Here is a 13,507-nt window from a genome sequence, read left to right on the forward strand (position 1 = left end):
ATCTTTTAGGGGTTTTATTATTATTATTTTTCTTTAAAGACCATCTGCAAGGATGTAGTTTGTTGCCATGGTGAGGATGGGCGCTCCTGTCGGGACACCGGGGAACGGACCACTGGACCCAGCGATGTCGATGTGAGAGTATGGCAGAGGTGCATTTGAATCCACACCATGCTGTGGACACATTTAAGCAGCAACAAACTGAATAATAACTAAACTTCGTTAATATTTATCAGAAACAGATTTTTTTTTTTTAAATAACTGAGCGAGTACCTTGTCCAGGCCTGAGGCCATGATGAGGAAAGCTGCAGGGGCCTGATGTCCTCGAGGCGTAGCTGAAGATGGCAGGTTGTTGCTCTGCAGAATGTCTTCATACTCAGACTTTCCTTTGTGAAACTCATAATCCTCTCTCCTGATTGTAGAAATCTCAAACAAATCTCCCAACACCTCTCCAGCTGAAGGAAATTAAAGACAAAATTAGTTTGTGCTGGAAGCTCAGCTAAATATCTTAATGCGACATGTTCACTAAAGTGATTTCTACTGTAACACCAAGATAATATTTGTATACGTTGCTTTATTTACTGGTATTTACTCAGAGTCCGCCTCACCTTTTTGCCACTGAGCAGCATTCCTGCTGCGATGGGCCGGCCCATTATCCATGATGATCTATAAGAAGATGGTTTGACCATAAACAGTGTGGATCTGACCAGTGAGTTTTCATTCGTTCTACTGGAGGACTCACGGAGTAGTTCGGTCCCATGGCTCTGATGGCGTGACCGGTCAAAGTCGCGATGGTAAACAGCTCAGGGGAGGTCTCGTGTACTGCCTGCAGAGACCACACGTCACACTGAGAAGAGCTGCTGCTGATGTCCAGTTAGTCCCGAGCTGATGTCAACGTTTCTCACCTTCTCCTTCATCTCACAGAGAAGATCAACCATCACCATTCGGCCCTCGGCGTCGGTGTTTCCCACTCTGACCCTCCGACCGGCGCGGGAAACCACCAGCTCGTCCGCCACGTAGCAGTCTGAGAAAACGCACAGGACGGTGAGAGGAGGCGCAGAGGAATGTCATCGGGGAAAATTAGGAGGAGTCCCAACACTGACCTGCCCCCACGCTGTTCCTCACCATGGTCATCGCACCAACAACCTTCAGATGTTTAGGCTTCAGATGAGCTAAAACCTGAGAAAAAGCACATTTATATAACATGTGCTGCTCTAATCAGGTTTTACAATCCAGGTCTGAGTGTCGACTGGTAGCAAAGGCACAAGAATCGATTTTAAATTTGAAAAACTGAGGTTGTTGAGGGAATAAATTCACATTTAAATATTAATAATATTTGAAGTAGTAAAAACACAGTAGAAAATGTGCATGTATAAACCCTGTGAAGTGAAACACTGAAATACTGCGATTGATTTTAAAATTACTGTAATTCCTTTTTTAACCCCTGGAATGTTAAAAGTCACAGAGAACTGAAGAAGCCCCAAAAACTTAGTGCCAGGACGTGACGGGAAGAGAAGAGCCTGCCTGATCTTATTACAACACATCGACTTAAAGAAACAGGTTTGTACCCTGAGAGCTCATTGAAACAATGCTTCATTTCTTATGAAAAGTGATTCTGTTTCAAGGAACGGGCTGCCTGCCTTTAGTATGTGACAGAGTAAATAAAAAAAAAAAGGTGAAAATAAACGCAATACAAAATTATTTTACAAAGATAAGCACACATAATTTTAACAGATTTGTTGGTTCCCTTAAAAACACCAAATGTTTGCATTAGAGTCATGTTTCAAACTGTTTGACTCTGTATCACAGGTGCCTTCATGCGTTCCATCAACGCTCAGTCAAGGGACCGAACAGCCACTGGGTAGTTTATGGTTGTGTTAAACACTGAACACGAAGCAGAGAAATCAAAGACTGGAGCTGTCTGAGGAGCTCAGAAGAAGATTACAGCTCTACGTTAAGGATAATGACTATCAATACTACTTCCAAGCATCTTCAAGTTTCTCTGACCACAGCTGCCGACATTATTAAAAACATAAATGTTCACGGGCCTTGTAGCCAACCTCCCAGGATGTGGATGCAAGAAGAAATGCGACCCCAGGTTGATCAGACAGTGTGGATGGTAAAAAAAAGAGCCAAGTTATGTGAGCTGGACAGACCACATGTTTTCATATGCCCAAAAATAAAGAATGCCACAGCCTCAATATTCAGAATACAACCTTTTTTGTTGATCGCCGACAACCACTTCTTTTGTCCATCTAGTGCATTTTTTCTTGGCATACGGTGTCAGGAAATACATTTTCCTTCTTTTCCACCCATTTACGCTTGAAGACTACTACCTCAACCAAAACATGCACAACATGTATCAGGGAATTCAATCTGTCACAAACTACAGGAGAACCACGACCACCACAGATCCCCAGATGCCACCCTGAACACGTTCTACGCCAGGTTTAACATAGACACTCTCAAGGGCCCCCTGTGACCACATGGACACTGCCTTCCAGGTCCACACAGATCCTGAAAGCGCTGAAGAAGTTGAACTCCCACAAGGCTGGGGGACCTGCTGGAGTTCTTCCCAGAGTTCTGAAGGCCTGTGGGGAACAACTAGCTGGAGTATATGGTGACATCTTCACCCTGTCATTAACCCAGGCAGTAGTCCCCTGTGTTTTAAAATCCAGCATCATCATACCAGTTCCCTAAAGTCCAGACACATCCACGTTTAACGACTACAGCCCAGTGGCACCAACATCTGTCACTATGAAGTGCCTAGAAAAACTGGTTCTTAAGCACATCAACTCCATGGTCCCGGATAGCCAACCCCCTCCAGTTTGCCTACCGCTCATCAATCAGTGGATGATGTGGTAGCAATAGTCCTATACTACACTCTGCAACACTTGGAAAGCAGCAGAACTTATGCCAGAACGCTCTTCCTGGACTTTGATACTAGGTTCGGTTTTAAATGTGCTCTATAAATAAAGTTGACTTGACTACAGTTCAGCTTTCAATACCATCCGCTCAGGCGAACTGATAGAGAAGCTGACAGACGCAGTGTCCTGACTCCCGCCTGCAACTGGATCCTGGATTTGCCGACAGATAGACCACAGCTGGTGAGAATGGGAGGACGGGTGTCTATAGTCAGCACAGTATCCCCACAGGGGTGTTGTCTCAGCCCTAAACTCTTTACCCTGTACACTTATGACAGTCTCCACCCAGCACAACACAATCGTTATTAAATATGCTGATGACACCACTATACTAGGGCTCATCCAGGAGGGGAACGAGTCAGGATACAGGACTCTGTTAAACAACAATATAAGCTATGGAGATGAGAACAACCTCATCCTCAACAGACAAGACCAAAGAAATCATATTAGACTTCAGGAAGAACCCTCCCCCATTACAGCCTCTCATCATTAAAGGGACCGAGTGCTAACAGCCATAGATTCTTGAGACTGCAGGATACATCCGACCTGAGCTGGTCTCTCAACAGATCAGCCACAGTGAAAAAAGCCCAGCAAAGGCTTTATTTTATTAGGCTGTTCAGGAAAGCGGGTCTGGACCAGCACCCTCTCACCCAGGCCTATGGGGGACTGATAAGTGCATCCTAACTGAAGGCATCACAGTCTGGTATGGGAACACCACACAAGGAAGGCACTGCAAGAGTCATAAAGACTACGGAGCAGATGTCACGTATGTCACAGTAACGCTCCCATTTCTTAGAAACTGTCATGATTACCCTTTTCTTGTGTCCCAAATCTTAATTTAACCCACACAAAAACTCCCACATCACAATCTGTGAGGGTTTATTCTCACCTGGAAGAATCCAGCAACGGCAGCAGCTCCACACTTGTCCCTGTGCATCCCGGCCATGAAGCCCCCCGCCTTGATGTCGGCTCCCCCCGTGTCGTAGGTGATGCCCTGGAGTTATCGCACAGAAAACAGGTGAGTCAAAACACAAACTGTTCGACTTCATGAACGTTTCAGATTTAAAAAAAAATGCTTTCTCACTTTTCCCACCAACATGAGGGTCTTTTGGACCGGCCCGTCTCCACAGTACTGCAGCTTGATGACTCTGGCCTGATGACGAGGAACGCCTCAAGAAAGGAGGAAACAGCAAATAAATTGGATGCAAGGAAACAGATTTAAATAATAAAAGTAGAGTGATAAAAAGAAAAAAGGTGTCTTACTGCTGGCACAGCGGTTGACTGCAGCCAGACACGGATACTCTTTCTCCAGAGTCTTCAGGTCGCTGATCACTTCCACCTGCAGGAGCAAACACAAAGACAAACCAAGACCTTCTACTTTGTTTCATTTGGAATTTCACACAGGATGTGAGGATCCTTCTCACCTTCACAGGACTGTTCTTAAACAGCTCTTGGATGTATTCAGCCACGCGAGGCGCCGCCATCCGTTCAGGATCTGAGCCGCCGATGTCACGATAAACCAGACTGAGGAGGAGAAACAAAAGCTGACAAGAGACTGAAAAACAAAAAAACATGAGAACTTAAACGATGACGAGACGTTCTTGACTCACCGTCCGCTCTCCAGAGCATCCGTCAGCTCCACCAGCCTCTTCCCATCGGCCTCCTGAGCCGCCCACAGTCCCAGAACACACACTTTGTAGTCAGAAGGTTTTATGTTCGCCTCCCGCACCTCAAGTGGCTTTGGAGCAACGAGGAAAGTTACAGTGAGAATGTTCATTTATGCAAGCCGTGTGTTTGGTGGAAACATAAATATGTGGCATTAATATCCAACTGGACAGTTGAAAACATCATCCACATGTGAAGCTTTGCTGCCAGTACAGCTGAAATATGCAGACAGTAAAATTGTCTTGTATGTATGTATTATAAATGAGTTAGGTTTCCCCTTTGCTCTGTGGGAGGATGCAGCACCATCCTGAAACAGTGTCAAACCTGTCAGCTGATGGAATCACAAAAAATGTCCAAAATATTAGATTTACAACCCAAAATCAGAAACTGTGGAAATTTCAGTTTTGTTTTATTAAACCAGACCAAATAAAGTTCTGACATTTCCTGCTCACTACAATCCTCGATTAATCTGATTATTTTAATCTAATCTTAAACTGTCCATTACGCCTTCCTTTTACTCCACAGTAACTTCATCTCTTCAGTTGTTAATGAGGGGCTACATCTAGGTTTTCAAATTAAATCCAAATCTTCGGTTTCAAACTTTTAGTTTTGTTTGTTTAAATAGATAACTTTCCTTTTTGTTGTTCACAATTGTCCCCAACTTAAGACCGACTGGGAAGACGTTTAAAGTGTTTAAATGACCATTTTTTATTATTATTTAAACTAACAGTTCTCTGTTTTTGGCCAATCAAACAGGTGAAACAAGTTTAACATCGTGTTCAAGTCTGCAAATGTTTGAACGGCAGCGTTTGTTTTGTCAGAAATTTTACAAAAATCAGAAAGTTCAGCAGTGAACTGAACATCAGCAGATGAATGAAGATGCTCTTTAGTGTGTATGCCTGAACTCAGTGTTACTTCACACATCAGGTTTTATCATTTTATTCATTCGGGCGACTCCAAAGTGTCAAAATTTATAACAAGCAGTGAAAATAAAAGCAAATAAAACGCAGATATTCTGACTTTTTTTCTATAAAATGAGCACAACTACAAAAAAACAAACCTTATTTAATTATAATATAACTTTGGTGTCCAACTTTCCTTCATGGACACGTCTTTTCTCACCGTGTAAAGAGCGTGAAGAGCCCCAAGCGCAGCCACCAAGGTGCTGTTCTTATAGTCCTTGTTTGGGGGGCACACCAGCAGGGGACGCTGCATGCCGGCCTTCAAGGCACTGCAAAGAAGAAAAAATAATAATGTAAACCAGCAAAATATAACACAGAGGGGGAGGACATAAATAAATAAACGAGGTGCCGTTAGGTGACCGTTTGATGGCGTTGCCGGCTGCGTCACTAAAACGTCTGACGTCATCGTAGTCCCGGTTCACAGGTCCGGTGGAGGCAAAAACCAGTCGGCTTCCAGGAAGACCAGGAACCTTAAGGACCACAACCTCCTCCCCCAGACCACTGTCCACCTGGGTGTGGGAAAACAGATCACCATAAAGCACAGCAGCATCAGTAAGGAGCACGTTCTCCTGTTGAGAATTGATCCGTGTACTTCCAGGGCAGTTAAAAAAAAAAAACATCTGCAGATCATTCAACACAAGCTCCAGATCAGGAAATGATTCACTACGTGAAATCTATAAACACCATGCATGTCACATCCCACTAGAAGACCAAACGTATTAAACTAGCAAGAGATTTGGACCAAAAGAGATACAACGTTGGGCTGCATGTTCTTTTTGTGCCTCGCTTCTCATCCATGTCAGAGACAGACGGACCGCTGGATGATGCTCTTTTACATACTTGAGTTTTGCAAACTATTTAAAAAGCACCACAACATTTTTAGACAGACTGTCAACCCAACTGAACAGCTGTAGCTAATGCACATTGTTTAAATTAATAAACTGCACAAACACAACATTTCCTTCCACATACTGCATTCATAAACTAGCCTAGCTTCACTTGAAGTAATCATGCGTATCACCTGCTGCCTTTCAGACTAAGATCATTTTATGGAGAGAAATTAAGAGTCATTTCTGTTTGTGGTCAAACCTGGTAACTAACGTTATGGTCACATGATTTGGTAGCACTTGGAGAAGATGGGTCATTTAGTCCAAAGCAAAGAAACAGCAGTATGAAACCTGGCTGTGGTACACGTACAGAGCTGAAATCCTGCAGAGGAGCTTCCAGACATTTGAGCTGAGCCGGCAGGGTGTTGTGGCTCTCAGTTATCAAGACGATGCCATCAAAACTACAAAGAAACAAAAAACGCTTGGGTTACACATTTATATATAAACCAGAAAAATATCTTGCTAATAAACTAAACAGCTAAACAGGAAGGCCAGGAGACTTCCTGATACTCACTTCTGGTTTTTGAGGTCGGTGGTCCACTCAGTTGGCTGAACCCTGGACAGAGAAACAGACTGCAGAGTCAGCAACACTAAAAAACACAATTAAATAAAAGATATCTCATTGTGGCTGACACAACTCTCAAGTCTGTTAAAACCTGTTTTAATGATAAGATGGAGTCAAAGAGTTGAACACTGCAGGACCTTTGACACCAACACACAGATAAGATTCTCACGAGGGTCTAAAGCTTAACTTGTTTCTGCTCACAGCATGTTGGAGGTAGCTGGAAAACAGAAATCTCTGCAAATGAGAGGGATTTTATGTGCAGACTTTGCACTTTCAGTTTGACGACAAAGCAGAATCACACGAGCTTCAGATGGCTGAGAGGAAGTGAAAGTAATTGAAAGCAGATGTGGAGACTTTAATGAAAACTGAACCCAGGTGTGTAGAAATCAAATTTTAACAGCTTTGAATTATATTTTAAAAAAAGTGCTCCATTATGCAGAACAAACCCAAGCACACCCCCTACGCAACTAAAAAGAAATTAAATGTCACTGAGGTGAGAAAACAATGAGTCTTCAAATGACAAAAAGCCTCTGGAAGCTCCTTGAATATAGTTTTTGTACTTAAAAAACGCCCCAAACAGAAAACTGAACGTCACGTGAGCGCTTAATCGTGATCAAAATTATAGTTTCATTTAAAACAACCCACCTGGTGCACATTGTCTCCGTCCGCTTCCTCCGGTGTCTTCAAGAACGAGACAGACAACCCGTATTTATGTCAATGAGAAAAACCAGTCAATGATTTCCTGTCCGCGATCACGTGACCCGCCGACTCGAACTTCTGCTGCCTTCGCAGACTTACGTAGGTCAGAAATATCATATATTTAATAACGTCTATCTTTATTTGTTATCAAACTCAAAACTTAAGCTCTTAAAGTTTTATTTTAAATAACATATAGCATTCTTTGATGCAAATCGTCAATTTTCTGGGTCGTAATTAAGCTAGTTTCGTCAAATTACGCGATATCCCGACTGCACGTGAAAGCGTCTTTTAAGGCTTGTAGGGATTTGTAGTTTTAAAAGATTGGATCTAACGCGATAAGTCGCGTGCAGTCTTTACAAACACCGAAGCATTTAATAGTCGCAGCGGTTAGGAAACACTATCCTAAACCCTAAAATAAACCTGTCTGTGCAGGAAAGTTAATTTTTATACTGAACTGACATCTTGGACTACAAAAGCTAACCGGAAGTAGCCAGTCCGGAGGAGGTGAGTTGAGTTTTAGGTCGCAAAAAGCAGCAGCCTTGGTGGTAAGACTGGACGCTGGCGAGCGGATGGATGACGGAGAGAGAAAAGATGAGTCAGCAATTTGGTAAGGCGGTTGGCAGCGGCTGGGCTGTGAATGGGCAGGAGGTTGCAGAGGGAAGTTCTGGATCAGGAAGTGAGTTTGATGAAATGGAAGAAAATAGTGGCGGAAATGAAGAAGATTGGAGTAAGTTAGCTGCTTCAAAAAGCAGAAAAAAGCGTAAAAAGCAGACATCAGCTGAAGATATTTCTAACCCAGAAAAGGATGAGGAAAATGAACTAGTAACTAAGAAACCAAAAGATGAGTATAAAGTTATTATTAAATTAAATCAAGAGGGAGAATCTTTTGGTGAATGGAACCCAATACAATTAACCAAAACAATAAATAAACTAATAGGTGAAGTCCTTAGCGCTAAGGTTTTACGAAGCGGAGCACTTTTTGTTCATTGCAGAGACAGCATTCAACAAGGAAAGGCAATTAAGATTCACAAAATGGAAGGAAAGAAAGTTCAGAGCAGTCTGGTTGAAAACAAAAAAATGGGTAGAGGAGTCATTAGTGGAGTCCCTTTAAAAATCTCAAATGAAGAAATTCAAGCAAACATACGTGGAGCAAAAGTGAAAGAAATTAAACGTCTGCAAACAACAAGAAATGGAGAACGATGTAACAGCTTGTCAGTCTTGATTAAATTTGAAAGTGAATGTTTACCAAGTAAAGTCTACATAGGCTATATGAGCTATGATGTGAAACAATACATTCCTCCTCCGTTAAGGTGTTTTAAATGCCAGAAATTTGGACATGTAGCAGCAATCTGTAAAGGAAAACAACGATGTGGAAGATGTGCAGGTGAACATGAATATGGGAAATGTGAAAAAGAGGCAAAAATTAAATGTTGTAACTGTGGAGAAGAACACACTGCTGCTTACCGTGGATGTCAATACAGTAAAAGAGCAGAGGAAATCCAAAAAGTGAAACTCGCTCAAGGGATAACTTATGCTGAAGCCGTGAAAAGAATCCCAAATCAACCAGAGAAGCCAAAACCAACAGTGACACCAAATATAAAACCAAAAACTTGTGATGGATGCTCTAAAATACCTAATGATTCAATGATAGTGAACAAAAAGGATTTTGTGCTGTTTATGGTGGAAGTGATTAATTGTTCAGCTCAGACAGTAAAGAAAACTGAAAAGATTAAAATCATAGTGAGGGCTGCAGAAAAATATCTAGATGTTAAAGACCTTGGTTGGGAAGCTGTAGAAAATATGATAGGTAAAGGAGTAACACCAACTCAGTCAGAAGGTGCTACTTCCACATGGTCATAAACATATTTCAATGGAACGCTAGAAGTCTCATCTCAAATGGTCAAGATTTTAAACATTACATATCACAACTACAAGAAAAACCACATATCATCTGTATTCAGGAAACCTGGTTAAAACCAGAATTAGATTTTGTTTTACATGGGTACACTGCCATCAGAAGAGATAGAGGTAATGGAAGGGGTGGAGGAATAATGATCCTTGTACAAAATAATATAGGTTACAGTATAATCCATATAGGAAAAGAGCATGAATACATTACTATTAAAATATGGACAGGTAGGGATGAAATGATCATTATTAATTATTATAATCCATGTAAAGAATTAACTATTGAAACACTGAATATAGTTAGAGGACAGGAACAGGGGAAAATTGTTTGGTGTGGAGATTTTAATGCTCACAATAATCTTTGGGGAAGTGATCACACAGACATAAATGGCAGAAACGTAGAGGAATTCATTGATGATAACAGACTGGTGTGCATAAATAATGGAACAGGGACCAGATATAATATTACAAAGAACACAGAAACAGCAATAGATTTAACAGTCACCTCAAATAACATTGCAGGAATTACGCAGTGGGAAGTAATAAATAAAACATCACTTGGTAGTGATCATTATCCAATAACCATTAAAATAGGACTGGATGTTCTTAAAGGAAAAACATTTCGAGTACCTAGGTGGCAATTTAATAAAGCAAACTGGATCAAGTTTCAAAATCTGACTGAAATTAAATGTGGAGAAATTATTAGAGAAGATATTAAAGATATTGAAGAATTTAATGAAAAATTAACAACAATACTTATACAGAATGCAAATAAAGCAATACCTAAAAGTACAGGAAGTAGAATTAAAAAGAATGTTCCATGGTGGGATGAGGACTGTAAAAAAGCTATTAAAGAAAGGAATAAAGCATTTAAACAACTAAAAGTTCAGCATACAATTGAAAAGTTAATATTTTATAAAAGGAAACAAGCAATTGTTAGGAGAACAATAAGAAAAGCAAAAAGAGAATACTGGCAAAAATATTGCTCTACCATAGGGAGAGAAACTAAATTATCAGATGTGTGGGGGATGATAAAGAAGATGAATGGAATAACTAGGAAATATGAAATCCCAATAATTAAAAATGAAAACACTGTTGCAATAACTGATCTAGATAAAGCAGAATTATTAGTTAAAACACTGGTTAAAATACATAGTTCTGACAATATTTCAGCAAATGTTAGGGAGTTGAGGAGCAATATATTAAAAAACCATCCAAATATAGATAACAAAAAAACTGTCAATGGAGGGACGATGGATCTACCTATTACTTTATTTGAATTTAAAAGAGCGCTTAGTAATACTAATCAATCATCTCCTGGAAAAGACAATATTTGTTACGATATGTTAAAACATATGGGTGAAAATTCTATTAAAGCAATATTAATTTTGTTTAATTTAATTTGGGATAGTGGTAAAATACCAACTTCATGGAAAAATTCAATAATAATACCAATATTAAAACCAGGTAAAGATCCTTCAAATCCTTCCAACTATAGACCCATTGCTTTGAATTCACAATTGGGGAAAACAATGGAAAAAATAATAACTAAAAGGCTATATAGTTATTTAGAATTTAATAATCTGTTATCACCAAATCAAAGTGGATTCAGGAAAGGGAGAAACGCAATGGACTCTATTTTATGCCTCGAGTCAGAGATAAGGAAAGCACAAGCTAACAAAGAATCAGTTATTGCAGTCTTTTTCGATATAGAAAAAGCTTATGATACACTTTGGAAAGAAGGTTTATTAGTAAAACTGGAAAAACTTGGGGTAAAAGGAAAACTATTTAATTGGATAAGTAATTTTTTGTTTGAAAGAACAATAGAAGTGCGAGTGGGAAAGGAATTTTCAAGTAAATATATTGTGGAGAATGGTACTCCTCAAGGTAGTGTTTGTAGCCCAGTATTATTCTTGATAATGATCAATGACATATTTGATAAAATAGATCATGGAATCAGTAAATCTTTATATGCGGACGATGGAGCTTTATGGATTCGTGGTCGTAATGTAGAATATCTCAGAAATAAAATGCAAAAGGCAATCAATGAAGTTGAAATATGGTCCAATAACTGGGGTTTTAAACTTTCAACAACAAAATCTCAAGTTATCTGCTTCTCTAGAAAACATAAGTCTATCTCCTTAAAGTTATATGGTCAAAACCTTGAACAGGTTAAGGATATAAGATTTTTAGGCATGATTTTTGATGAAAAACTTACATGGAAGCAACATATAGAAAAAATAAAAATAAAATGTAAAAATGTTAATAATTTATTGCGTTGTTTAACAGGAAGGGAATGGGGAGCAAGTAGGGAAGCATTAGTAAATATATATCAATCACTTATGAGATCAACAATGGACTATGGCAGCATTAGCTATATGGCAGCAGCAGAAACTCATTTAAAACTTCTGGATATAGAACAATCAAAAGTACTCAGAATATGCAGTGGAGCATTTAGAACATCACCAGTTTCAGCTCTACAAGTTGAAATGGGGGAAATGCCTTTACGAATAAGAAGATTGAAACAAATGTTACTATACTGGATCAATATTAAAGGACATGACCAAACACACCCAGTTCATAATATATTACAGGAATGTTGGGAACATCAAAAAACAAATATTTATAGTTTTGGCTGGATAGGTAATATCAAAGCTCACTATGCAGGGTTGCATGAAATAGAATTAAGTCCAACAGTTAATCAATCGTGTATCCATCATTGGTTATATATTTATCCTTCTGTCGATTTATCATTACATAAATTAATCAAAAATAAAGGGAAAAAATATTTCAGAAAACTTCTTAGTGCAACAATTCTTTCATAAACAACATATGGATAAAATTATAGTATTTACAGATGGATCAAAAGATCCAGAATCAGGACAAACAGGAGCAGCAGTGTACATCCCAAATCTAAATATAGAGATGAAGAAAAGAACAACAAACAACTTGACAGTATACACAGTAGAATTATTAGCTATAATCATGGGTTTAGAATGGATTGAAAAATATAATGGTCAAAAATATGTCATTGCATCGGATAATATGGCAGTCTTATTAAGCATCAAATCAAGTAAATCAGAAAGACAAGACCTAATTGACAGGGTTTACCACATTCTATATAAACTTCACTTGAGGGAAATATCTGTAGATTTTGTTTGGGTTCCAGCACATGTGGGAGTGGAAGGCAATGAAGGTGCAGACATTCTTGCTAAACAGGCAGTAAAATCTAAAAATGTAAACTATGAAATTCCATTAAGTAAATCTGAGTGTAAAATGATAATAAATAGATATGTTACGAATATATGGCAGGATAATTGGGACATAATTGATACAGGACGACATTTGTATAACATTCAGAAAAAGGTAGGAGGCACAAAGAAAACGGGAAGAAACAGAAAAGTAGAAACAATAATGACCCGAATCAGAATAGGACATACGGGTCTCAATAGCTCTCTTAAAGTAATAGGAAAACATGCCACGGGGTTATGTGATAACTGTAATCTCCCTGAAACAGTAAAACATGTTTTTATGGAATGTTGTGGATATGAATTAGAAAGAAGACATTTCCAAAAAGAAATAACTAAAATGAATATAAAATTTACAATTAATGATATCTTTAGTAGTGATGCTGGTAAAGTCAAAGATCAAATTATTATTTTCTTGAAAAAAACAAATTTAATGGAGAGAATTTAGATGAAATATAGATGTGAAGTTATTTCACAGAATTATTATTATTATTAATATTATTTATTTATATATTTTACATATTATTATTAATTTATTTTGTTTATTTATTTATCTATCTATTTTTATTTTATTTTATTTAATATTACTATTATTATTATTATTGTTTTTTTTTTTTTTTTTTTTTTTTTTTTTTTTTTTTTTTTTTTTTTT

General features: G+C 38.7%; 1 protein-coding gene across 1 annotated transcript; it reads right to left on the minus strand.

The window, feature by feature from the left end:
* Window positions 1-7,719, minus strand: zgc:152830 (uncharacterized protein LOC767682 homolog). The gene is made up of 16 exons (XM_037680286.1): window positions 7,646-7,719; window positions 6,950-6,991; window positions 6,746-6,836; window positions 5,909-6,057; window positions 5,709-5,817; window positions 4,532-4,659; window positions 4,346-4,445; window positions 4,185-4,260; window positions 4,006-4,091; window positions 3,811-3,915; window positions 1,101-1,176; window positions 903-1,021; window positions 740-823; window positions 606-663; window positions 271-452; window positions 1-171 (listed from the first exon to the last, which is right to left on the minus strand). The coding sequence occupies exons 1-16, from the start codon at window positions 7,654-7,656 to the stop codon at window positions 34-36; spliced, it is 1,554 nt and encodes a 517-aa protein (XP_037536214.1). The 5' UTR covers window positions 7,657-7,719; the 3' UTR covers window positions 1-33.
* Window positions 7,720-13,507: the final 5,788 nt, after the last annotated feature.

The sequence above is a fragment of the Nematolebias whitei genome, chromosome 8 (genome assembly GCF_014905685.2).
Source record: "Nematolebias whitei isolate Nwh7 chromosome 8, NemWhi1, whole genome shotgun sequence".
NCBI classification, from domain to species: domain Eukaryota; kingdom Metazoa; phylum Chordata; class Actinopteri; order Cyprinodontiformes; family Rivulidae; genus Nematolebias; species Nematolebias whitei.

Excerpts from the sequence above, each read along its gene's own strand:
- zgc:152830 (XM_037680286.1), bottom strand. Across the intron at positions 664-739 it reads CCATGGGACCGAACTACTCC|ATCATCATGGATAATGGGCC; the intron begins GTGAGTCCTCCA and ends ATCTTCTTATAG. Across the intron at positions 172-270 it reads TGGCCTCAGGCCTGGACAAG|CATGGTGTGGATTCAAATGC; the intron begins GTACTCGCTCAG and ends ATGTGTCCACAG.